At 39.2% G+C, this 27,192-nt stretch overlaps 1 protein-coding gene and 1 long non-coding RNA gene across 2 annotated transcripts in view; both read right to left on the bottom strand.

The window, feature by feature from the left end:
• LOC118598137 overlaps positions 1-16,835 on the bottom strand; it is a 32,667-nt gene extending 15,832 nt beyond the window's left edge. The window contains exons 1-2 of the long non-coding RNA XR_004947240.1: positions 16,751-16,835; positions 9,011-9,042 (exon numbers count right to left, since the gene is read on the bottom strand). This is a non-coding gene — a long non-coding RNA (uncharacterized LOC118598137). The remainder of the gene's footprint in view (positions 1-9,010; positions 9,043-16,750) is intronic.
• A 4,678-nt stretch (positions 16,836-21,513) lies between these two features.
• Positions 21,514-25,698, bottom strand: insm1a (insulinoma-associated 1a). Its single transcript, XM_024290705.2, has one exon. It carries the CDS (start codon positions 23,804-23,806, stop codon positions 22,538-22,540), a length of 1,269 nt encoding a protein of 422 aa, XP_024146473.1. The 5' UTR covers positions 23,807-25,698; the 3' UTR covers positions 21,514-22,537.
• Between the last annotated feature and the right edge of the window lie 1,494 nt (positions 25,699-27,192).

The following is a 27,192-nucleotide window of genomic DNA, read 5'->3' on the forward strand; positions in this document are numbered from 1 at the left end:
GAAAAAATTGAAGCTTAAACTAAACAAAACAGCAGAGTGATGAAAGAAACTCTAGTTATTGCTATTTTTCAGCTTTCGAAACTTAAAAAAATTAAAGATTTAAAAGACTTTAACTGGAAGCTTTTTACATGACACTAACAAAATCATTTTTTTAAACTATTTCATTAAATTAATCCAATTACATAATACAAAAAAAACATTTTTTGCATGCATTGTACACATTTCTGCATATTCTATCTTTTAATTTGAAACTGTTATGGATTCCATAAAATCCCAGTATAATCCATATATTCTGCAGCCTACAGTAGAGTTTAAACCAGTATTCCTAACAGTCTTAGGTGTAGACTTTGCTGGGTTTTGAACCCTTGAGACAAATTTAAGAAACAACCCCAAAAAATCCATACATTCCGGAGAAAACCGGCCTTTAGTAATTGGAAGGTTTGCCTTCAGAGATATTGAACTGCTTGGAATTGAGTAGAAAAAATGAACTGCTCTATCAGTCCTTCTCAAATACGGAAATACACGGATCGTGTTGTTACAGAGCACTCGAGCTGAACCGATCATTGATTGCTGGGTAAGGGAAAAGTGGGCATGAAAGGATGTAAAACTTTTCCATGCTGGATTCTAATGGCTGGATTCTATAACTGGGTTGGCATTTGTTGCCTAATTGATGTTGAGCTGCTACGGCCGGTTGGGAAGTTTCCCCTCGAGTACAGTAAAGTTCAAATAAAAAGCCCTCACACATGAGCTCTGATTGAAAGAATCAGATTGCAAAAGCTTGCAGATGAAATGAGTCTGACTGACTGATGCTAACAAACAGGATGAGGAGTTTTATATTACAGTTGCATCAAATAAAAATATGTCTGTTTTCTTGATCTGGACAATTGTTTTACCAAAGAATAGGTGAATTTTGCTGCCCGGACAACTGAGTTTTGTATGAAAATAATGCAAAAAATGTATTTTTACTCACTTTTGTAGTATTTTACTCATAATAAATGCACACGCCTAGCAAAAAAAGAAATAATTTGTTGCGTAAAAAATGTTTTTTCTTTTTCAACACTTTGTGGTATTTTACCTATATTTAAAACAATAGACCATACCAAAAATTGTTGCACAAAACATTTTTTATTTACAAAATGTTGTAGTATTTAACTCATGTTAAACAAACTGGAGTTTGTCAAACATGTTATGTAATTTTTTTCAGCAAGATTTACTTATGTTGAGCATACTTGAGCATTTAAAAAATTTAATGCAAGACATTTTTACCTACATTTTGTAGGATTTTAATCATGATAAACACACTTGGGCCTATCAAAATGTTGTATTGTAAAACTGGATTTTTATAGTATTTTATTCATGTTAAAATTACTTGAGATTATCAAGAATTTGTAAATTCTGTTTTTTTTTTTTTTACAAAGTGTTGGAATTTACTCATGTTAAATAAACTTACGTTTGTCATAAAACTTTATTATGTAAAAATAAAAAATAAAAAAATAAATAAATTCTGTAGTATTATACTCATGCTGGACACACTTGAGCTTATCAAAAATGTTGTGTAAAACTCAATTTTTTTCTAAATTTTATAGTTATTTACTCATGTTAAAAATACTTGAGATTATCATAAAAATGTTTTTTTTATTTTTTTTTTTTACAAAATGTTGCAGTAATCTTAAATTTTAGTTTGTCAAAAAAATGTTCCTGTGTAAATTTTTTTTTTTTTTACTACATTTTGTAGTATAATACTTATGTTGGACATACTTAAAAATACTGTGTAAGACATTTTTTTAACTACATTTTGTACTACTTTAGTTGTGGTAAACACACCTATCAAAAATGTTCTTGTTTAAAACTGGATTTTTTTTCTAAATTTTGTAATATTTTACTAATGCTAAACAAACTTGAGTTTGTCAAAAAATGTTGCTGTGTAAAACTTTTTTTTTTACAAAATTAATACTATTTTTCTCATCCTGGACATCAATTAATCAATCAATATACTTTATTAATCCCACGGGGGAAATTCATTGTTTTTCAGTACAACCAAGAACAAGACAAACAGAGAGAAGTACACAGACAGTTCAAGTTTCACTGTGGAAGCGTCCACTGAGCGACGCCCCTTATTTATTTACTTAAGCTTAAGCTTATCAAAAATCTTGTTATGAAAAACTTAATTTTACTTGTGCTGGACATCCTTGAGCTTTAAAAAAAAATGTGTAGTTTTTTTTTTACTACATTTTGTAGTATTTCATTTGTGATAAACACACTTGAGCCTTTCAAAAATGTTGTTGTGTAAAACGAAATTTTTTCCACAAAAATGTTTGACGCATTTTACTCGTATTAAACAAACGTGAGCTTATCAGCAATTTTATTGTGTAAAACTTGTTTTTTTACACAAAATTTTGTAGAAAGCAGAAAGTGAACGTCTGAGGACGAAAGCAAAAATCAAGCTGCAGTTGAAATCCTCTGGTTCAAACTGCGTGCTGTCTGTCACTCCGAGCCTGTTTACAAATGGATGAATGGAATATTTGCTGCTCTAATACTCTCTGAGCCCGCTTCATCCTGCTGGTGCTCAGCTGCTTGTGAGCAGAATGTTTCTCTAAAATGTCTCAGGGAGCCGTCTTTCCATTTGACAGCCCTTCGGGTGAACAAAGGCTCAGTACTAATGCTTCCCAGATCAACCGCCTGCTTTTCTATTGAGCGAGGTGCCAAGATGCACAGGCTTTTAATGCTGGAGCGCTCAACGCCGGGCCGCAAGGGACCGTCTTCAAAGGCTAATGCAAAATGAGTCATCTCATAACAACGCCCCGCAACACAATTCCCTTTGGTTAAGGGTTTGCTATTGTGTTGCACCCGTCTGAGCTGGTGTCAACAGTCAAAAAAGAAGCTGGGAAAAGGGTGGCTATCAGAGACCGCCCAAAAGAACAGCAGCGTGGAAAAATGCTGGTTGTTTTGGGGTCTGTGCAACCATCTGTGACACCTCTGCCTCGCCTCCCGACTAGGCGGTCCCATATGGCTCCCTGCAATTTACCGGGTGTCGCCCTCTTGTTGCTATTTTGTTGTTGTTATTTATTTACAGAAGCGTGCACACGAGATGAGTGAGGGGACGGCTTCTCCTGCTGGTGCCAGGAGCAGCCAGGGAGTTGTTGGAGGGGATTGTATTTTTGAGATGATCTGGCACCAACACCGCGTCCAACAGAGACGGTCCAGCCAGAGAACAGAGGGAGAGCGAGGCTCGGCCATCTGTGGGACAGACATGGTAGACGTCCTCGATTTTGTCTGCTTCCACCTCAAACGGTGCCAGAAAGTCATGGCACCACGGTTGGTTTTAATCTCCACCAGGTCTGTGTTTGAACAAAATTTGTTTGCAGATATTTGTAGTGATGAAATTCGCCTTCGCATTTCTCAACACGTTTTAGAGCTAATTTCCCAGAAGCAGATAAAGTGTTAAAAATAAAATCTAAATCTGGATGGATAAAATGTATTGATTTGAATCAAATTAAAATTAACAGATCAATAATCAATTTAAAAGCGATTTAGCACATAAAGCTAACGTCAGCTAGCTTGATGCTAACGTTTAAGGAATTTCCCATAGGACGGCTAATGCTAACGCTCATATATTTCTGACTAAATGAACATCTTTATGAACTCACCGGCATTAATTTTAAGGAAATATTTTAAAGAAACATTTTGTGGTCGAAAACACAATTTTTTGCTCAAACTTTCTTCTTCTTCTGGAATAAGGTGTAATTCTAAAGCGCAATCGCCATCTAGTGGTCCGACTGAAACGTCCTCTGGGAGAAGCAGAACAATGTTTACAATGTTAATGATCTGAACATTTTTCTTAGTTTAGAAACCACGCAACAATGCGTAACAATGTGTAAACTTTCTAAACTCAAAATTGAGTTGAATTTAAAAATCGAAAAAAATCGCATTTGAATCATTCCAAGCTCTTGTGAATTGAATCGAATCGTTTCTGGAAAATTATTATCAATACTTAAATCATTTGAGTATTTTGAAAAACTCTTTGCAGCTTATGGCATTTAGTCTTGAAAAGCTACAGCGTAGAGATGATCTGTTCTTAGAGAAAGAAGAAAACAACTAAATTTGTCAGTCCCTCAGCTCAGCAGCATGAAACTGAAGGGAACTTCAGGAGATCAGAATGCTGATGTAGAGTGAGAGAATGTCCCAGAGGTTCAATTACCGAGCCACCGTAGGTCCTCTCAGCCTTCATTAGCTGCCTGCTGGAGCAGACACTACTTCCACATACTCGGTGTGGTTTTTGTTTGGTGTAGAACCTCGGGGAGATGCTTGTCTCTGCTCTTTAATGATCATACCGAAATCTCTCTCAGACCTCAGAGGTGATGCTGTGTTCTGCTATGTGGTTTGTTATTGAGGTGGGGATGCACTGTGCTTCTTCTCCTGTTTACATTTTAGAGAGCAGGGATGACCGACTGCCATAAAATAGGAAGAACTTAAAACTTACTTTATTTTGATAAAATAATTTTATTTAAAAAATACACAAAACATGTCCTATTGCCTGTCTGTACAACTGTACATTAGCAGATACTGATCTATCTTATGATCTTATAAAATCTATAAATCTATTGTTCCCTTTAATCTTTTAATTGTGTAAATGCTTTACAGCTTAGCTTTTACTTTAGCAACATGCAAGCTGTTTTGTTAAAATTAGATATTTTGCAGTTTTTTTTTTTGGTTAGTTTGAGTTTAGCTATATTTTAGCATTATGCTAGCTGTTTTGGCAAAATTGGATATTTTGCTATTTTCAGGCTAATTGGGAGTTTAGATAATATTTTAGCAACACGCTAGCTGTTTTTTCAAAATTTGATATTTTCCAGATTTTTTAGGTTAACTTCAAGTTTAGCTATATTTTAGCAGCATGCTAGATCTTTTGGCCAAACTTGCCCTTTTTTGGGTAATTTTGCTAATAGATTTCTGCAACATGCTAGATGTTTTGTCAAAATTAGTTATTTTTCCAGTTTTTGTAAGTTCATTTAGAGTTTAGCTAATATTTTAGCATTATGCTAGCTGTTTTTGCTAAATTACACATTTTTCATTTTTTTAGGCTATTTTGGAGTTTAGTTTATATTTTAGCAATATGCTAGATGTTTTGGCTAATGTAGACATTTTTCAATTTTCTAGACTAATTTTGAGTTTAGCTAACATTTTAGCATTATGCTAGCTGTTTTTGCTAAATTAGACATTTTTCAATTGTTTAGGGCTAATTTGGAGTTTAGCTAATATTTTAGCGTTATGCTAGCTGTTTTGGCTAATGTAGACATTTTTCCACTTTTTAGACTAATTTGGAGTTTAGCTAATATTTTAGCATTATGCTAGCTGTTTTTGCTAAATTAGACATTTTTCAATTGTTTAGGGCTAATTTGGAGTTGAGCTAATATTTTAGCGTTATGCTAGCTGTTTTGGCTAATGTAGACATTTTTCCACTTTTTAGACTAATTTGGAGTTTAGCTAATATTTTAGCATTATGCTAGCTGTTTTGGCTATTTTAGACGTTTTTCAAATTTTTAGACTAATTTGGGATTAAGCTAATATTTTAGCATTATGCTAGCTGTTTTGGCTAATGTAGACATTTTTCATACGCTGCCTTCGCCCATCAGTACCTGGGTTGGGCTCCGGCTCTGAATGAATGAATAAATGAATGACTGTTTTTCAAATTTTTAGGGTAAATTGGATATAAGCTAATATTTGAACATTATGCTTGCTGTTTTGGCTATTTTAGACATTTTTACATTTTTTAGGCTACTATGGCATTTAGCTAATATTTTAGCAAGCTTTCGGCTTCCGCATTTTCAGATATCAGCTTAACCTTTTTTGAGCAAGTTATGTAGTTACAGCATTTTCAATTATCAGCTCTAGCATCTTCAGCAGCCACAATCAGCTTACAGCATCCACAAATGCATTATCACAGGTAATGCCATATATCTAGTTATGATTATTTATTATCCAAAAAAAGTGTGAATGTTAAATGTTTTCTAGGACATAGTTTCTGCAGAGCTGCAGTTGCTTATTAGAAATGTGCCCCTCAGTTGTGGGCAGGACTGTTGGTGTGGAGTTAGCCTGCCTTCACTTCCCATCATTCCTCTGTCTCCACTCTCTCCTTCTTGGTTTTTATCTTTTGCTTCCAATAGCTGTTTCACTTCTGTGCTGAGCTACACTTCCTGATTAAACGTTAAAGCACAAAAACACTATAAATATTATAATTTGTACAAAAATTCCTCTAAAAATAGATATTAAAGCACAAAAACTCTAATTGTTTTTTCACCATCTTGTATCTTGTTCGTTTTTTTCTTTAACTTAAAGGTGAGTGAGAATAAGATAAGACTCACCATCACCCATGAAAAATGTGGTTCTGGCAATCACATTTAGTAGCAATCAAGCCTCATCTCTGTTACAGCACCGTCTTAATTTCCCAAGCCCTGGATGCTGAGGAAAATGTAATCTGCTCACTTACTTGGGTGATGGAGATGGAAATTTAATTATGCTGAATCTCTGTGCTGAGCCATCTGAGACTAGAGTGATTTCTGTGACTGTAAGCACTTCCTTTTTTCACAAATAACGACAGAAACAAACAGATTTCGAGTGCAGCATATCTGGACCTGATTATGTGTCGGTTGTCGCTGAGATCAGTTGTGAACAGAACAAACGTAAATCTTGTTCTGTTACTTTCCACGGGTATTCTTTCATACTGAAATATGTGCTGTGACATCCATGCAACAGTTTGGACCTGAACAATTCAGGTTTCATATATAAGCGTTATTATTGTTTCTCATTTGAGGGATAGGTTTAACAATTTAATATGAAGATTTGACATTTTGTGTCTCACTTTGTCATCAAGTGGCCACATGTTGTATGCGAGAAAGTGGGTGGAGAAACATAAGTGCTCTGCACATGCTCTGATCGGAATAGCTTTGCAAGAAACTACAATCTTTTTACAGATTAAAACATAGCATAAGAAAGGCAAGTTTTTTGTAGTTTTTGAAGCCATTTCAGTTTAATTGCTGCATATGCCAAATCAGCACAGTTGGCTGAGGACAGAAGGGACACACTTACAGTTCTTTCTAGAGAGTTTCAAAGGCTTCAGCCCGACTTGATACAAAAGAGTCTTCTCAGCATTGAGGTAGTCGGGGTGTCTATGAGTACTCATTTTTTAAAATGGGTTTATGTCACTTTCCAGAAGAATATCTGCACATGAAAAAGTGGGGAACCTGCATGGATGAATAAAGATTTGAGATTCTGTGATGTGAAACTGAGGGTGAACAGTGTAAGAGCAGAAATGGTTCAGTGGATAATGACTGTAGATTCAAAATCCAATATTAATGTACTGGGAGTGATTTTTTTTTTCAATTAAAGGTAATGGGATTATTGTATTTATAATTAAACATATGCTGAAATGAGAGTGGGACTATTTGAATAATGTGACCTCCCAAGTCTGTTTTCATTTTTGGAAAGGAAGGGGTTAAATGATGTCATACCTGGTCAAAGTGGCAAAGATGGCGGAGCTATAAAATTGGGGCTTCAATAAAAATGAGTGGGTGACGTTCATATTTCTTTTATACAATAACATTTGCTACTAAAAAGCAGTAGAAGAAGCCCCTCCCTGCTTGTCCAATGTACTTGTCCATTACCTTGCCCAGTGTGTCCACAGCTCAAGGGAGGATTGACTTGATTACAGACTTCTCAAGAAAGATTTGGGTTGAACCAGAGAGGGGTTCTGATGCCACTGTGTCTGTTACAGAAAGGTCTTGACTCATTTCTTCGAGTGCATCTGACCCTTTTGGCAAACAACTTCAAATCTCCTTGATTTTTTTTTCCATCCATCTTCTTTCGCTCATCCGGGACCGGGTCACGGGGGCAGCAGTCTAAGCAAAGATGCCCAGACTTCCCTCTCCCAGGATACTTCCTCCAGCTCCTCTGGGGGGACCCCGAGACGTTCCTAGTTCCTAGACGTCCTGGGTCTTCCCCGGGGCCTCTGCCCAGTGGGACATGCCTGGAATACCTCTCTAGGGAGGCGTCCAGGAGGCATCTGGACCAGATGTCTGAGCCACCTCAACTGGTTCCTCTGAATGTGGAGGAAAGCGGCTCTACTCCGAGCTCTCACCCTAAATATAAGGGAGCGCCCAGCACGTTCTTTCGGTCATGACCCAGAGCTCATGATCATAGGTAAGTACTGGAATGAAGATCGATCACAGGCTCAGCTATCTCTTCACCACAACGGACTGGTGCAGCGACCAAAAAATGATGGACGCCACTCCAATCTGCCGATTGATCTCACTTCAGTCTTACCTCACTCGTGAACAAGACCCCAAAATATTTAAACTCCTCCACCTGAGGCAGGAGCGCTCTACCCACCGAGAGAGGGCAAACTACCTTTCTCCTTTTTTTTTATTTTTCCTAAACTGGTTTATTGTTTTCTTGTCATTTCTTGCTCCTCCAGAGAACACAAAGCTCCATTAAGAACATAAAAAAGGTGTTCAACTAACTGTAAGGGATGGAGAGGACTAATCCTGATGGCACTCCCCTTTAAAAGGCCTCAGCTGCCACCATCCAAACCTTTTGAAATCTCTGTCAGTCTGCTGTGACTTCAGACGGCCTTTTCTCCCTGACCCTTATCGATTCGGCTCTGCGCTGTGGCCTATTCAACTCCCCAGCCACCCTCACCCGCACATACATTCTGTCTCAAAGAGGCCCGAGCATACAGAGAGCCATAACGTTTCAATTACTGATGGTTGCAATTATTCACGGTTGACAGCAAATCCTTTTGAACAATGTCAGTCCAGTGAAAGAAAAATGAAACGTGCTGGATCTTCTTAACCCTCAACATTTTTATAGTAAGACATTGAGCTAAATATAAACTTAAAAGAGGAAATTAAAAAAAAACATGATTATACTCATAAAAATGAGTGGAATCATTTGTTACAAGTTCGACCTTCGAGAAAGAAAAAACTCTGGTTTCCCTCTTTTGACCCTAACTTACCTTCTGGTGCAAAGGTCCTGGTTGATCCCCACCTGCAAGAAAATGAGAAAAAAAAATCATGAAATTCATATCAAATCGAGATGTCAAAATACAGGGAAACAAGTTTCATCTGGTTCTTGGCTGCTAACCTTAGCATGCCTTAAAGTAAGTAGCAGGCAAGTCTTAAAGTGTTTTGTGAAATAATTTCAGGGCGATTAAATACAATAAAAACTAACTCCAATTCTGCATTAATTTTAAATGGGCAAACATACACTGTATTAGGGTATCAATAAAGGGGTCAGAGGTCACAAAAAGGAGAAGGGCAGAGGAGGAGCAATCTGACTCTTTACGGGAAGGCGCCATGTTGACACTAAACTGCTTGTTCACGTCATTTTTTTTTTAATTGTTGTTTTGTTGTCTAAATAAAGCATTTAGGATGATTCATAACAGATAGCGATCCATTTTATTAAATTGTTTTGAGTGGGTGGGAATTTTCTAAAAATATCAATGATTACAGTCATTCTGGAAGCCTTTACTGGAATTGTTGAAATAATTATGATAGCTTTAATGTGGTTCTGTGTTGCTATAGCAGCAAAAATGGTCACGGACAGCGATGACCATGAATTTATCCTGAAACCGTCAATGCAACAACAACTTCACAATAAAAAAGACTCTTTATAGTTTTCCTATTTCATCAGCTTAATGAATCAATTATTATATTACTAAAGCGACATGTTGTGTCTATTTTTAAAAGTCTTTTGTGGTCTATTTTAGCATCCTGGATAACAAGCTTGTCACCAGCAGACCCCGGCGTTACTGCCGTCTGACCCCTCCCTCGCCTCCGTGGCTCAGGTGTTCCCCCGTGTGACCTCGCAGACTTTCCTTTCAGCGATTCGTCATGGCTGAGCCTGACTGCTGCGCCAGCATGTGCCAGCTTGCAGAGAAGGGCAAGGCCTGCTCACCAGACGGCAAATCAGCCTGACAGGCTGCCGCTGTCAGCTAGGGGGCCCGGGAGTCACTCTCGGCTCTGGCAACTGGCCCCGCCCCGCCCATCGATAAGAATAGGCCCCCACTTCCTTCCTCTCCACAGGCTTTTCATTAGCTGCATTCATCTGCAAGTTAAGACTGCAAGTGGAGAGATGTAAACACTCCCCCCTGCTCTGAGCGAGGGCTTTTCCCTCTTATTGGCCAGGAATTTGAATGACATCTTGTGACGTCAAAATGTTGTTTATTTTCGGGGTCTTATTGATGCTTCATTTATGTTAGGTTGCACTTAAAACCATGACTGTATAAAGTGTGGTGCATGATTTAAAGGGCCCATACCATGAAAAATCAACTTTTTGAGCTTTTAAGAGTATTATACTGTTCACTCTTCACTATAAAGAACCCCAAAACGGTGTTTTGATCCATTTTCGTGTTTCTGAGTAGTCCTCTGAAAACCTGCGCTCTCAACAGGAGCCCCTCCCATACCCACAAAAACAAGCGGGTCCTCACAAGATGATGTCACAACGTGATAACCACCCCTTTTCGGAAGAGTCTGCTCTGCCAGCCTCTCCAAAATTCCATCAGTGGGTCGGCCTTGTTTACAACACTCATCCGGGACCCCACTTTTCTTGGGTGTCCCTCTCCGAGGCCCCTACCTCACTCCCCCCTGGACATTTCGCGGCGGTGGTTGTCTGGAGCGTGGGGGCGGGTCTCCCTTGTGGGCCCCAGGACTGGGTGGGGGGATGCTCTGTACTGCTGGGTGATGGTGGACTGCTCGTCTGGGGTTGGGGGGCTCTCCGGGGGTGGGGCCTTGCGCTAGCCCTCCTGAAGCAGTGAGGGGCTGCTCTTTTGGCTGGGATGGGGCCTGCACTCTCTGTGCTCCTGCGCCTTCCTACCTCTGCCCTGGTCTGGGTGCTTGGCGGGCGGATTCCCTCCACGGCCCTGGTGGGGGGGTCCTGGCTGCTACTGCTTTGGCGGGGGGCCTTGGTGTGAGGATGGCCTTTTAGGAGGAGTCTGCTCTGCCAGCACTGCCCCCAGTCTAACACCCAATTTCTCCTCTGAGCTAGTGGTGATCAGCAAAAAACTCATTTTAAATGCAGAATTCCGTACATTTTCCAATTGTGTCCTGTCTTCAATAAATTTCAGCTCAAACAGGTGTTCATTGCTTCAGACACGGGGCTCCTTTGTTTGGATTCCTTTGAAATTGGATGTTTATTTTCGTGGGAGAAATACAGAAACGCTGCCAACTCTAATATAACATCATGAAATGGGCGGCAGCCACACGAAGCGGCAGGCGGAGCCTCAGGAATCGAGTCATTTTACTTTCGGGTAGAAAAAAAAATAATTTTTGATAGTTAATTTGTTTCCAAAGGGAATATATGATCATATACAAGGACATTGTTCACTCTGAAAGGCCTAATAAAATCATGATATGGCCCCTTTAATACTGTATACCTTTTTGACCAAGTCAAACTTCTTCTTTCCTGAATTAAAAAGAAGGCTGCAGCAATTTTCAACAACTGTCAGTGTCAGTCTACTCAAAGAAAACAACATTAAAATTATAAAAAGTTGCTCTGAAAATGCAAGTTTAAAGTCAGAAATCTGTTGTTTGTCATGGAGCCGTTCTGGCGCTCCCCGCCTTCGCCCAACAACTGGCTCCAGCAGCCCTGTGACCATAAAAGGATTGAGCGAGTTCTGACGATGGATCGACTGATTGTAATGGATTCAAGCAATCGTACTGTTGACCTTCTAATCTTTAGACAACTTCAGTACTCATAAGTCTCAGCTGTTGTGTTTTTTAAAACATTTCAAAACTTGTTTCATATAAATTCAGTCATTAAGGAGTTAGAGCAAAAAGTAATTGAATTGTGATTATGTATGGTGAAAAGAAATACTAAAAACATTTAGATATAAAAGATAATAATTTAAATGTATAAACTGGCGACCTGCCAACGTTTTATGATTTTGGGGTGAAAACATGAAACACAAAGACAACAAATAGATTTACTGAAATGTAACAAAAAATTATTGGCAAAGTAAAATGTTAGTTTCTTAGTGAAAAATTGAGAAAATATCCCAACAGGAATAAAATGTCAAACAGCACGAGGTTTCTGTGCTTTCATTAGAAATTCATTTTGAACATCTTATTATTGTTTCTGGCCTCTGGATGTCTGAATAGATTTACAAGTATTAGGACTGGGGGCACAGCGAAGGAGGAGGTCCTTTGTATTTCAGAGCTCCTAAAATCAACTGACAGAAACACACCCTACAGTAATAAAATAGAGTATTTTTATTTATTGATAACATTTGTGACTTCTCAAGAATTAATGTTTCAAACTCTGAACATTCTTAGTAAGCATTCACACTTTTGTGATTCTGTTTCTCGTTATCATTATTCAGTATTTATTCTTCCATGCATTTTTTGATTTGTAAAAACTCAATCACACTTTCAACAATTTCTACAATCTTAGTATGAAAACGTTCAGCTCATTAAGGACATTCCTGCTTGTAATTTAGGTATTTCTACATTTTACAGTTTTTTAAGATTTTACGCAATTTATACAAGCCCCATAGAAAATGAAAGAGAATTTTTCAAATTTATGCAATTAAAACATTCCACTGTTCAGGACATTCATGCTTTTACTTTTACTGATGCAATTTTTGAAATTTTATGCAATAATTGAAATTTTATGCAAATTTTTAGGATTATTTTTCACATCATTCTTCAATTATCAGTGCACTTTCTGCAGATTATGCAAGTTTGAAATCAAAACGTTCAACATGTTAAGGACATTAATGCTACTGAGTTCTTAAGGCTAATTTTGAGGTTAGCTAATATTTTAGCTACATGCTAACGTTTTTGGCTGATTTGGCATCTACTGAGGTTTTCTTTGGGCAAACTCTGAGTTAAGTTAACATTTTAGCAACGTGTTAGCTTTTTCTTTTTTTTTTTTACTAAAATTGTGCTAACAATCCAAATAAATCCTTAAAGCAGCCACATCTGGCTTTTCAACCCCTCCATTAATTGTTCTCTGAATAACAAAAAATACAAAGCTTTTAGCTTAAAGGTAGCTGTAAAGCAAAATAAAAAAAAAAAAAGTAAAATAACTTATCACTCTGCGAGCCTCCAAAACACAGTAGCCATAGTGATTTGATGATCAAAAACTAAGAATTTTTCCAAATTTCAGTGTTTTAAGAGTGCCTCATGGTTAAAAAAAATACAGTTTATTAGCTCTGGTTTTAATTTTGAAAGTGAATTTCGGGCTAAGAAGCATCACAGATGTTTAAAACACTTTTTCATTGCTGACATTACACTACCTACCACTAGATTTGCTCCATTGAAATGATACGACACAGGAAGTCTTTTATTTTGAAAGAAAGTCTTTTAGACCTCTATTAAAAGTTATAAACTGTTTCATATTTGGAGAAAAAAAATCTAGTTTCTCTTACCTTGTTTTTATTTATTCCAAAAATTAATAGTTTATTTATATTTATCATGAAAATAACAATAACATAAATACAAAGTCTTATTTTTCTAACGAATTTGTGGCTCCTTATGGGTTGTGCTCAGTGAGAAATTGACCCAAATGGATTTTTAAGCGTTAAAGGTTGCAGACCCCTAATGAACAATTCTTAAATAATTTAATCAATTAGTTAAAACTAACAACGTTAAATATTAGTTTTACTTTAATGAATAAATCAGACTTTTACCACAACCAAACGTAATACATCAAGCTAGCTTGAAATAATAATTTTAGGTTTGCACATGTACCAAATGTATAATTTGTTTAATAAGCTGCAGAAAGAAATCTAATTTCATGTTTGTTGGTGTCAAAAACAAAGTAAAAGCACTTTGCTGCCAATGAAGTTTATCTGGCTGTCTGCTGCTGCTTTAAGTTAATTAGCTTTTTCACTTTGAGAGCTTTTCAAGTCAACAAGGCGATTAAGGTTTTTACTTGAGCCCGGCTCATCGGAGTGGAGATGCGTATCACAGCCAGCTGTAACCTGCTATGTAATGCTGATCATCCACAGAGCCCGACCTTGAAAATGATGCCCCTCTTCCCTAAAGACGCACCGGCAAACAAGACTTGCATAATGATTTACCGACGTTTTTGTTGCTAGTTTTCAGTTGATTTATGAAACAAAATCATTTTCCTCACATTCTGTCCTCTTCTGTACGGATCTGTCCTGCAGCTTCCTCGTAGATTATTACCGTCCTGTCATTATCAAACAGTTACATTCTGTTTTTCAGCTAAGTTCATTGAGAAAGCATGTGTTTCCATTTAGTTCCTCTATACTGACAGTCTATCTCCTGGAATTGATCAGTAGGGTTGGGCATCGATTGGGTTTTATTCGGTTCCGGTGCCAAAGCGGTTCTTTCGTTTGGTTTCGGTTCCTAATTAGTGCCAACTTCAGTAATAAAAAACATCGCCTACATCTTCCCAGATCAACACATTTTAATTCCCAATTCGTCACATACTGACGCATGGTCAAGACCTCCGCGTCAAAAATGTATGTTTTGGGTTGTTTTTTGACGTGCTGGCTGTTCCCATCAAATCAGAACTCACCAACCTCCGAGCCGCAAACCGGCGGCCCGCCACTCTTTCACTGTGCAGCGAATTCACTGACACCACGGCTGCATGTGGGTGTCTGTATGTTACACTTCCAGTGAATGAAAGACACAGATAATGTTGGTTTATTTATTGTAAGGAGTTCAACAAAAATCTACAAAAAATAAAATAAATAACTAGATTTCCTCATTATTAGGGATTTTATCTCATTCAGGGGGTGTGTCTGGATGACAGTCACTTCCGCTGTGTTTCTGTGTCTCTGTGACTAAGTTTGAAGGCTGCCCCATTAACCCGAGAGGGGAAAATAGGTAATAAGTGAAACATCACAGTTCAAGAGACCCAAGCAGGCTCCCCCCACCCCCTGCAGCGGCTGTCTGTCTGCCGGGGTGTGTAGCGAGCAAGCTCTGCTAAACTCAGAGAGGCTGGCTGCAGCCAGAGAATCGCCGCGGTGTGACAGTCTGCCGATCTGTCCAGAGTGTATCCTGCCTTTGCCCACAGTTGCTGGAGATGAGCTCTGGTAAACCCCCGGGGCTCCAGTGGGTAAAGAAGACAAAAAACTTGTATTGGATTAGTATTTTACCCGCTGATCGGGTCACTGAAAACGTCACATGCCCAAAGCTGAGTTCCTGATTGGCTGATGGGATGCAGAGACCTCTCAAACTTCTAAAGGTGCTCACACACAGGCTGCGTTGGTGCGCAGTCAAGCAGCAACTTTCAATGAAAAGTCTATGAAAACGGCATAGAAGTCAGAAATTCTGCTTAGACTTTTCATTAAAAGTGGTTGATTGAATGCACGCCGACGTGAGCACTTTGTGACTTGCTGTGAAATGCAGCCAGACATTCGAGCGTGGCACGCTCTCATGCCCGCCCTATCACCGTTCTTAAAGAGCCTCTCCACTATCGCAGGAAAGGCAGAAGGATTGTCTAGAAGTTCAACGTACAGAACGGAATAGAAGTGACTGACGTGTCCTAAGGCAGGAGTTTCCAACCTGCGGCTCCAGATCCACATGTGGCTCTTTTATCTCTCCTCGGCCAATCATAAAATAAATCTGGGAGCCTCCTAACCCAGCCATGTCGACCGTCAGAGTCAGCAGCTCCTCTAACCAAAACTACCTAAAGAAAACAAATAAACAAAGCCCACAAACTAAGACTACCAACCCCAAACTAAAATAAAAAAACCCAGCAGTGTAAGACTGCTGAGGACAAATAGGGAAAAAAGAACAAAAAATAAATAAATAAAAGAAAAAGAAAATAGCACATTTTTTTAAAGTAATGATTATTTAATTAGAATTTATTTAATTTATATTAGTTATATTTATAAATTGATGCTGAGGTTCACATACATGATTATTAGAATGAACAGATTTCATATGGAAAGCTAAATTTTGGTAAAAAGTTTGATCTTTTATGAGTTAAAAGCACATATTATCTTAAGCTGCACAACATTGGTCACTACTGAGCCAGAGCTGCACTGAGATGCCACAGAGCATCTTTTATTTTGAAAATAAGTTATTTGAGCTTCTGTCAAATATAAAAAAGAAAAATCAAATTTTGAGAGATTGTAGACTCTTTTTATATTTGTGCTTTTGTTCATGCCAAAAAATAGACGTAATTCATATTTATTATTAAAAAAGAAGGTAATGAATGCAAATTCAAATTTCTTAAAGGCTAAAGTAAGACTATACGGCTCCTTCTAGGTTTTGATCAGTAGAAAAGGAGCCCTTATACTGTTAAAGGTTGCCGACCCCTGATCTAAGGCAAATAGTCCTTCACTTCACTTTTAGTTTCATTAGAACCGCATAAATCATAACTACTTGGAACTGAATTTTGGTGGCCAACTCATCAGAGAATGCTGATGGATTTGAATGTCCCCGGCTTCATCTCAGTTCATAAATCGTGGAATGTCTAAAGAATCATGTGAACAATGAACACATCATGACATGATTGTTCATTCCCCGTAGGATCGCTGCACTGATAAAGACGTCAAAAAGAACAGATTTCACCAACAACAAACATCAGTTTGATGCTTCAACACCCACGTGTCTCCACAAAAGGCCCCTCGACAAGCCTAATCTGCTCTTAAAACACAATGTTCCTCGTTTGTGCTCCTCTTGTTCTTCTTCACTTGTTGACTCTTTCTGCTCGCCTGCCTCTGACACCAACACCTGCCAGTCCTGAAAATGCCCCTGAGGTTTGTTTGACTTACCTCGGCCCACGCAGAGAGCCAGAAAGCCAGCGAGGCCGTGTTTACTCTGTCTGCTCCTGCGATTCCTCTCTTTCTTCCCCTCTTTGTGTGAGGCTGATGTAGATAAGAGGAGGCGTGTGCGGGGCAGCGGCAGCTGAGAGAGGGCAGCTCGCGTGGAGGGGCAGAGGAAGAGGCTGCGGTGGGCAGACACGAGGTGAAGTCAGACTATTCTTTGTAAGTCCAAGCAGCTGGTGTCATCCAACAAAACACAGGAAATAAGCCAACCGGCGTTTATGTTTGCAACATCTAGGTGTTTCTCCACAGCAGGTGAACACAGCTCATCTACTCCTGCTCACACAAAAACATGATTCCCCATCCAGGCCTAACAGCGTTAGAGAGGAGCGGACGTCTGATTACACCAGACAAATTGAATTATGTTGTGTTGCTTACATGTGTGACAGTGAGTCACATGACAGTAATGAAACACACAACAGCAGCAGGAATAATGAAAGCAGCCAACACCAGATTTAATCAAAACTAAGAGGAAAAAAAGGTTTGATACGATTAGATGAGCTGAAGTAATCTGAAATAGTTTTTGAAGGAGTTTGCAGGTTTTTGATTAAATAAAAATGCATTTGTTGTTAATTAGTATTCATTTTATGAAAAGGGAAAGATTTTAAACACAGATATTTTTCTTTTGATGAAGAGGAAGAATTTAACTTATTATTTATTTTTCATTTTTTTAGAACTTCATATTCCAGACCATTTCAGTTACACACAAACAGAGCATTTATTACACTTAAATGATTTAGTGTTAATGGAGGATAATGAAATTCTATTATTTTGTGAAAGCGTTGAAACAGAACCGGCGTCATAAACAGGAGGCTGTGGGAGGAAATATGTCCAGAGGCAGCAGAGAAAGTATTTACTAAAAACAGAGAAAATGACAAAAATGTGTGGACAAATGACAGAACTGAAATGTGAAGGGAAAAAAATGAACAGACAAGAGAATCTGAGCAAAAAAAAAAAAAGGTGTGGATGTGATTCTGTTGGTGGACAAATACATAAAAAAACAAAAACAGATTTATCCTCTTTTGATCTATTTTGAAAGCATTCCCAGTATACTGTTTTAATAGGATTATGCTGTTTTTTGGTTAAAATGAAAAAAAAAATCTTGTTTTTTGGGACAAATTTTCTGCCTGGCTGCAGTAGTTCATTAGAAATTTGCTGCTAGATTGTGGGCGGGACCGTTGATGTGGAGTAAGTCTGACCCCATTTCTTTATCATCTATCTGTCGAAAGGTGCACTCACATAAAACACCATTTTGCATGGCGAATTCCCGTGGCCCCGCCCTTCTTTTTCCTTGAGACAAATTTGCGTGGCCCCGCCCCAGTTTTTCCTTGAGACAAATTCGCGTGGGCCCGCCCCTCTTTCGCCTTGTGACAAATTGGCGTGACCCGCCCATCTTTTGCCGAGTGGCAAATTCTTGTGGACCGCCCCTCTTTTTACTTGCAAAAAATGTGCGTGGCCCCGCCCCTCTTTTTACTTGCAAAAAATGTGCGTGGGCCCGCCCCTCTTTTTCCTTGAGACAAATTCGCGTGACCCGCCCATCTTTTGCCACGTGGCGAATTCGCGTGACCCGCCCCTCTTTTGCCACGTGGCAAATTTGCGTGGCCCCGCCCCTCTTTTTCCTTGAGACAAATTCACGTGGGCCCACCCCTCTTTTTCCTTGAGACAAATTCACGTGGGCCCGCCATTCTTTCGCCTCGTGACAAATTTGAGTGGCCCCGCCCCTCTTTTTTCTTGAAATAAATTTGCGTGGCTCTGCCCCTCTTTTTTCTTGCAATAAATTTGCGTGGATGTTGTCAAATATTTCCCAGTAAGTGGAGTCTTCAGTTTCACTCATGGGGACTGTTTCTGGATGACAGCCGGTTCAGCTGTGTTTCTGTGACTCTGTGACTGAGTTTGAAAGCTGTCCCGCATTAACTATCAAAAGAGGAGAAAAAAAAAGGGGGCCGGGGTGCTATTATTGTCTTGATGAAAATAAGAAAAATGTAACAAAGTTCAGGACGCCCGAGCAGGCAGCCCCCACACCCCGCAGCGGCTGTCTGTCTGCCGCATATATCTAGCGAGCTCCGCTGGACTAAAGCAGGCTGGGTGACTGCAGCCAGAGACCGCCGTGTCACATCTTCACCCGCCCTGGTAACTCCGCGGCGTCTGTACTAGTGACTTAACATTGAAGCCATCCGCGTACACCGCGTCAATCAATGATTGTATAATTACTTCATGTACAGATGATAATAAATGTACATCAGTTATGATAATATCACATCTTAGAATTTCTTTCTTTTGTTTGTTACCATCATAATGTAACACTGAACCAATTCAAAGACGCTAAGGGAAATTAAATATCAACAATAGATCACTTTCAGGTGTTGTCAGCTTTGACAGAATCCACTTTCACTTCAAGCCCTTTCATTTCTTTGGAAATGCTGCAGCGGAGCTCCATGTAAGCATCGCACAGTGGTGTGTTGATGTGTGTGTGTGTGTTTTCTGCAGCCCTTATCTGCAATCTGCTCCCCAGCTGGCTTACACCTGTCAGAGCCACACAAGGAGTTGGACACACTGGTGTATCTCTGTGTGTGTGTGGTTGTGTAAGACAAAAAAGTCAATGCAGATGTTGTGAAAATTCTTAAACTTCCCTAAATGTGAACAAAAAAGTGTGATACAGCTCCTTTTATGCCAAAAACATAAATACAAATTTGTGAAAATGTATAAAATTGATCATTATAATGAGAAAACTAACGAACGTATTTATGAAGGAACTATTTATCATTTTTCACATTACAGCAGCTGAACATAGTAATAAGACTGTTCACGTCAGCAGTATTTATTTACCCTGCAGTTTAGAGTGTGAAAATGACTTAAATTAGTGACTATTTTCACCAAAAGATTAGATTTTAGACTTTGAATAAAATTCTCCTTATTTTTGTTTTTTTTTTCAGTTAGAATGTACAATACATACCATCTACTAAAAGAACAGGAGTAAGGTGAAGTCTTATGAATCTCTACCCAATTCTTATTATGTCATGTGATACAAATAGATGACTAAATTAGTGGATATATAATCAAAACAAACCCAAAATGAAAATCCATAATGACAATAATACAAACAGGAACACTACTGTATATTTACATCATGCTGCATATGAATCAATCATTTTGTTGTTATATTTAAACTTAAAACAAACAAAACTCAAACACTTTTCAGGGTTTTATCCAACAAATTCTATTTTTGTCCCCAGCTAAGGAAATAGTAATTTGTTTAAGTGTAGTTTTTACTTTAAAGTCATGATAATTTTTTTCATTTATAACAAAAAGATTTTGTAAACTGCATGGCAACATAACATTGTTTGGCTCTAAACATGCTGTGTCTGAAAAGAACATAAATCTGTAAATTTGAGTTTTTTGACTTCAGTTAGTTCATAGTTTGGACATTTTTAAGGAGTCATATGCATTTTCTGTAATGAAGGTACTTGTTTATTAAGAATTACCCCAGACTTCCAAACAATATGAAAAATGTGGAAAAATCAGGAAGAAAAACAAAATCCAAACTCATTAACTCTTTCTATATTAACACCAATCCACTTCAATTTAATTTTTGAAGTGGATTTTTTGTTCCTGAACAACATAAACTTTGTTTTGTTTAGTTGTTTTGTTGTGATTTATGATGTGTGACGCTCTCTCCAGTCATGTTTCAGGAGATTTGAGTAAGTGTTGCATCTATGGAACTAAGTAGCTCATTTCTGTCCATCAAGACTCACAAAGATGTCTCGTATTTCTGGTTTGCCAGATTTCTTTATGATTTGTGGAAATAATGTAAACCAGTTTGAGGCACTAAATGACAAACGGAAACCTTTTTATATGTTTTTATTGTGTTCCGGTGACAGGAGAATGAGGAATCGCGACTGTTTTGAGACATTTTTAAATCATTTAGGAATGTCTTTTGTGGTGCAAAGGCGCCCGTAAAACGATAAAAAAATTAATTAAATAAATTAAAAAAAAAAGGTGCGACTACTTTGACTTAGGAGTGAGCGTGATAGGAATTTAGGTAATTACAGAGCTAGTATCGACGATATCGATACCAATACTTTTTTCTTGAAATGCTTGATTGTAGATCAATTTCTGAGATAAATTTTAGAAAAATATTAATTGAAAAAAATATATTTTTGCTATTTAAGTTTATAACAAAACTTAAGAGACAGTGTTGCCAGGTTGGGCAGTTTCCCGCCCAAATTGAGTGAATATTTGCTCAAATTGAGCTGTTTTTTGACCAAACTGGCAACACAGACAGTCTGATGATTCGCTTGTGTGAATTCTGTAAGTAAAAGTTTTAATCTCATCACTCTATTATCAATACTTCACTTTGGTATCGATACTCAAATCAATCGTCTACGTTTCATAACAGGTGCAGGAACTGTATTTAGGGCTGCCACAAAAGATTATTTCAATAGTCGACTAATCAGCAACTGTTTTTTCTGATTATTTCCTTAGCTTTACAAAAATATGAAAACCTGCCAATTGATGTTGTTTTGAATAGTTTATGAACCCTTTAAAATGTCTCTTGATCATGATAATATCTCAAAACTGCAAACATTTAAGTGTAACAGGATGAGAAAACACTAAACGTTTTAGGTTTTTGAATCTACGACAGTTTAAAGCAAAACTTTTAAAGTTTTTTTATTATTATTATTATTTATTTTTATTTAATTTCTCCTTTTTTCTCTCATTGTCATTTATGTATTTTATTATATTTGTTCAATTTTAGAATTTTTGTATAATTTACACTTTTTTATGAATATTTTAGTTCAGAATTGGCATCATTTTGGTACTTGGTACATAGTTTGTGCTCCTCTTGTGACTTTTGTATGTTTAATTTGACCAAATGTGTGCATATATGTAAATATATATTGAAATAAACTTGAGTGTTTAAAGAAAGACACTTTCTAAAAGTCTATTTCTGTTTGGCTTTATTGTTTTTGGACATTTAGCAGAACGCAGCAGAAACATCCAAAGCAGAGCTAACAAGGAAAGGCAAAAACAACAAAACAAAAGCAAATAAGAAAAGTAATCAAGTACAAACATGATTGCATTCAGTTCATTGATTGTAGTACGAACACACTGTTCTTTATCATATAAATTAAGGAAAATCAAATGATTTGGCCACATCATGGTAAAAAAACACAACAAATTACAGGTTTGACTTCACAATAATAAGTTACACAAATAAATTAAATAAATAAAGAAGAGATTACACGTCGTACACTATTGGCAACACAGAAGGCTTTGTGGAAAACGCTCAGCCAACAATAAATAGGCGATCAAAAACAATCGGATGACTTTAAGGCAGTTTTACAGCAGGAGTTTCTAATCCGAAGGCATTACCGGCTACACTAGTTTCACTCGGGTTGTTTTTTTTAGGCGACAGCTACTGATCCTCGGATCCATAAGCTATGTGTTAAAGCTGAGAAGGTCTGATCGGGCCTGTGACCTCTGGGCTTCGTAGGTCATTCCCTCTCTTAGGTCTAGGAGCTAATAGCACTTGTGCGGAGGAGTGAGAATAAATCTTCATCCACAGTCTGATGCTGTGGAGGAGATGGAGGCACAGAATTTTCCAAATGTTTCATAAATGAAAATATTTGATCAATTTATTGCAAACTTGAAACATAATGTGAGGATTTGATGTGAATAGAATCCTTTTTTTAAGTTTCTGGTAACTACTTTTTGTGTGGAACAAAGCCGGACTGATCAGCATGCGGGGCGGAGCGGCACCTGCAGCAGGATCACCTGCCGGTTCTCGGACGGGTGGCATTTGTTGATGTGCCTGGTGAGTCCGGGGGAGCTGTAGAAGACGGCGGGGCAGTATTTGCAGGGGTACATGTGTGAGGAGTGCAGCAGGCGGATGTGGCGCTCCTGGCTGCCCCTGCTGCTGAACCTCTCCCCGCAGACGGGGCACAGGTGACAGGTGTTGGAGGCGCTCAGGTTGAGCGGCGCGCCGCTCGGCTCGCAGGCGCGCGCCTCCTCCTCCTCGCGCGCGGGTTTTGGGGAGCCGTGCTGTGACGCAAGGTGCTTCCTCAGGTAGGCTTGGCGCTTGAACCTTTTCCCGCACTGGGTACAGTCACACAGGCCGTCGTCGGAGCCGGATTCGGACGGCTGCGGGCTCGGCGTGTCCCTGTCGCTGCAGTCCTTCGCGTCGTCGGGCGCAGCTTTGGCGCTGTCCGGGTGAGGCTTCGGTTTGTGCCAGCGCCGGTGAGAGGCCAGGTTGGCCGGGCAGCTGAACACCTTGTCACACTCGGGACACCTGTACTCGACGCGGACGATTCTGGAGCACTTGTGCTGGGCCAGGGAGAACGGGTCTGCGTACGCCTCGCGGCACAGCTGGCACACAAACTCCCCCAGCGGGTGTTGGTCACCCGCGTTCTGCTTCTCCACCGGGGCTTCTTTGATCTTGAGCCCGAGGACCGGGGATGTGGTGACGTCATCCTCAAAGTGCAGTTTCCGGATGGCTTTGGTTTTCTTGGAGGCCGGTTTGCCTTTGCGCTCCGGGTCGCCGGGCGGCCGTTTGGACCCGGCCACGGGGAGCTTCCCGGAGAACGAGGCCCTGGCTTCGGCGTGGTTGCTGGTGCTGGAGCCGATCTTCAGGTCCACGGGCGCAAAGAGGTGATCCAAAGCTGTGAGTGCGGCCGGCGTGGGGAAAGATTCGGCCGAAACGGGCGATCCGAGGTTGAAGCGCCTCTCCAGGTAGCGGTCATGGTCCTGGCTGGCGGGGCGAGTGGGGCTGTAGAGACCTCGGTACACCGTCTCGGGGTTACCGAATTGGACCGGCCGAGCATCCTGGTCCGGAGCGGTGGCGGCAGCGCCGAAGCTGGGCGTTGGAGTGCGCACCGGGATGGATGAGGAGGAGGATGGAGGCAGCAGCTGCGGCGGCGCATCCACGGCGTCCTCGTCATCAGAGCGGACCCGGTAAGACACCGGGGTGGTTTTCTTGTTTCTTTTCACCAGAAATCCTCTGGGCATGTTCGCTGAAGGCACTTTGGATGCTGATGCGAGAAAGGAAAAAAATAAAAATCCACTTTCAGACCAACATCTAATGCGTCTTTTTCCCTCTGAATATTGATCCAGTGCGCTCCTCCCGAGGTGATCACACTACAACATAGCTGCACTCTTTTTAAGGCAACATGATGACATTGTTTCCGTCCCCCCCTTGTTGCCTCATGCCCGACCAATCAGATAAAGCCGAGGTCCCCTGTGGATTTGGGGAGGATGGAGGGACTGATGGAGAGGAGGGGTAGTGGAGGATTTGCAGATTGCAAAGCAGATGTACCTGAGGGCTTTATTGTATTTACACCCCCTCCTTCTCCTCCTCCTCCTCTTCAGCCACACACACACACTTTCTGACTGACACACACCCTCCTCTTCTCGGCGTCTCGACCCGGGCACACGCCAGGAGCCTCTTGCTTTTACGGTCTGATGGGTTTGTATAAAAATCTACACGTGCCTCAGCTTTGTGTGTATTCTTTGACTGACGGGGGCTTTGATTCCTGCAAAAAAACAAAACAAAAAAAACCGGTAAAAGTGAAATGTTTATGAATCAAAATTAGTTCAAATTCAAGAAAAAAATCAAATTGTGTAAAACATGATCCATGAACTAGAATAAATGGAAATAACTAAGCACAACATGTAAAATAAAGCCACAGTTGCGTGGAACATGTGCGCCAGTTAACTCTAGGCGCACGATTCCGTCATTTTACGCATACATAATTAATAACGAGAGGAGGTTTTTCCTGCTTTGCATCACAATAGTGGCGCTTGTGCAAGCTGTACACCCGTCGTGATTGAAAAGGAAATTGCACAGTCGAGGAAAAAAAAAAAAAAGTAGAGACAGAGGTCCCCCCCTCCCAAAAAAAAAGCAATCTGGTCCTCACATACAGTCGGCGCACGCTGTGCGTAATCAGTGCGCTTGTCCAGTGTCTCCAAGTGGGGCAAACCGAGATTATCTGCCAGTTAAAACACATCAAACCCAGTTCTTACAGGTCAACTCAGCCGGATATGAGTCTGAGGGGTTGACTGACCATGGTGTCCCACCTGGGTTTGAGATTTGATGAAAATTCAGCAAACAAAACAGGATAATATATTTAAATATTACTTTTTTATTGGCATTTTCCCCATTTAGGTTTCTGTCAAATTCCCTTAAATTTCAGTCATTTTGGGGGTACCTTGTTGTCCATTAGGGAGTTTTTTTATGGTTCAGAAATTCATCTCTGACTTTGTTAAAGGCCTCTATACATCAAATTCTTCCCTTTTCTTTTTCAAGTAGAAATATAAGGCATACTAGAAAAGTTGCGTTACCTGCAGTGAATGCTTTTTGCTGAATGTTGTCGCTGAAGATGATGAAAAAAATGACTTTAATTGCTAAAGGGATGTGTTTAAAACGCTAAAGGTATTTGCATAATGCTAAAGTTGCTAAAGGACTTAAACTTGCAGAAAGAATAAGCCCAAAAACTCTCAGTATATGTCAAAATATCCAAAAATGCCAGCATGTTGCTAAAATACTAGCTTAACTCCTAATTAGCTTAAAAAAATTCACTAGATGTCAAATTGTCCTTAAAAAAGCTAACATGTTGCTAAGATATTAGTTTAACTCAAAATCAGCCAAAAAAACTCAGGAGATGAAAAATTAGCCAAAAAAGATAGCATGTTGCTAAAATACTAGCTTAACTCAGAATTATCCCTAACAACGTCAGTAGATGGTTTAGGTTTACTGGTTTAGTTTGTCATTTCCATGATTTACAAAAATATGTACAGAATACACAAACAGCCAATAAAAAAGAATAGGCAGAAGCGTATGACGCTCAATCCTTCAACACTCTAAAAGTCCATTGTGATCAATTTACAAACCAAATTAATACAATCAAGTAAAAAACAACTTTTACAAATTGATACAAATAATCAAATTATTTTACTAAAGTGTTTTGTGTGCCAAATTTGCTAAAAAAAAAAGCTAACACATTGCTAAAATACTAGCTTAACTCAGAATTTGCCACAAAAAACCTCAGTAGATGTCAAATTAGCTAAAAACGTTAGCATGTAGCTAAAGTATTAGCATACATTGCAGAAAGTGAACTATATTTGAAGAATTACTTGAAAAAAAATAGCTAAATTTGCATAAAATTTCAATAATTACGTAGAAATGCAAAAGTTGCATAGATAAAAGTAAAAACATAAATGTCCTTAACATGCAAAATGATTTTAATTGCATACATTTGAAAAATTCCTATTGATTTTCAATGGGGGGGGAAAATCACAAAAAATGCATACAATCTTAAAAGCGTAAAATGTACAAATACTAAAAGTACAAGCAGGAACGTCCTTAACGAGATGAACGTTTTGATACCAAGATTGCATAAATTGCTGAAAGTTATTGAGTTTTTATAAATCAAAAACGTATAGGAGAATAAATAAGGAATAATAATAAAGAAAAACTGGATCACTCTAGTGAGAATTCTTACAAAACATTCACACAATTCCCAAAAACGTCATTCAAACTGTCCCTACCTAAAGCCACAGTAAAGTGTTTGAGTGAATACTGTGCTTATACCCGTAAAACACGTATTTACAGGTTTCTGCTGACATCATGTAACACTAAATATTTCTCCATATCACGTCCTTTCTTCATGCGTGACTTCATATTTGAACACCAGCAGCGCCTGTCCTGACATCCTCTGAGCTATTCTATCAGTGTGGACATATGCTGCTATATGTGTGTGTGTGTTTTCTCCATAGTCTTCAGCTTAGCCTCATTATCATACAGCTGTAGTGTGACACCCTCCTCCTCCTCCTCCTCCTCCTCCCCTGCCTCAGGAAAGCCACAGATCAACTTCCATCTGCGGGGCGGTTGCACGCTGCTGCACAGGAGGGCTCAGATACACTCAAAGTGAGCTTGTGGAAGAAATGCTGCTGGTGGATGGAAAACCAAATCGAACGAGGAGACACACATGAAATAAGAAATGGATTTCTTAAGGTTTAGTTTTTTTTTAAGTTTAGATTTCTCCAAAGCAGAGAAAATATTGAATTTCTAAATCTCTATGCGAAGCCTAAAAAACAAAATGAAACAAATTCCTCAATAAATGACTTTTCCCTTAATTATTTTGCTACTTCATGGTTATATTCCACAAAGATATTTTATGTATTGCTATCCGGTCCAACAAGGCAAACATTAGTACAACGCAGCATAGAGATTAGTCACTGGATTTTTGGTGTGAGTTTCATCCAATACTTACGGTAGCAGGACTGAGAACGCTGGAAAATCTCCACCAGACTCCACGGAGCTTCTTGATGTGACCACGGAAATGTGAACGGCGGCTCATTTGACCGCAGTTGGAAAGGATTGTAAATCAATGAAA

Source organism: Oryzias melastigma, linkage group LG24, assembly GCF_002922805.2.
Source record: "Oryzias melastigma strain HK-1 linkage group LG24, ASM292280v2, whole genome shotgun sequence".
Classification (NCBI taxonomy): domain Eukaryota; kingdom Metazoa; phylum Chordata; class Actinopteri; order Beloniformes; family Adrianichthyidae; genus Oryzias; species Oryzias melastigma.

What these genes read in the sequence shown, in the direction of transcription:
- insm1a (XM_024290705.2), bottom strand. Translation starts at nt 23,806, where the DNA reads ATGCCCAGAGGATTTCTGGTGAAAAGAAACAAGAAAACCACCCCGGTG.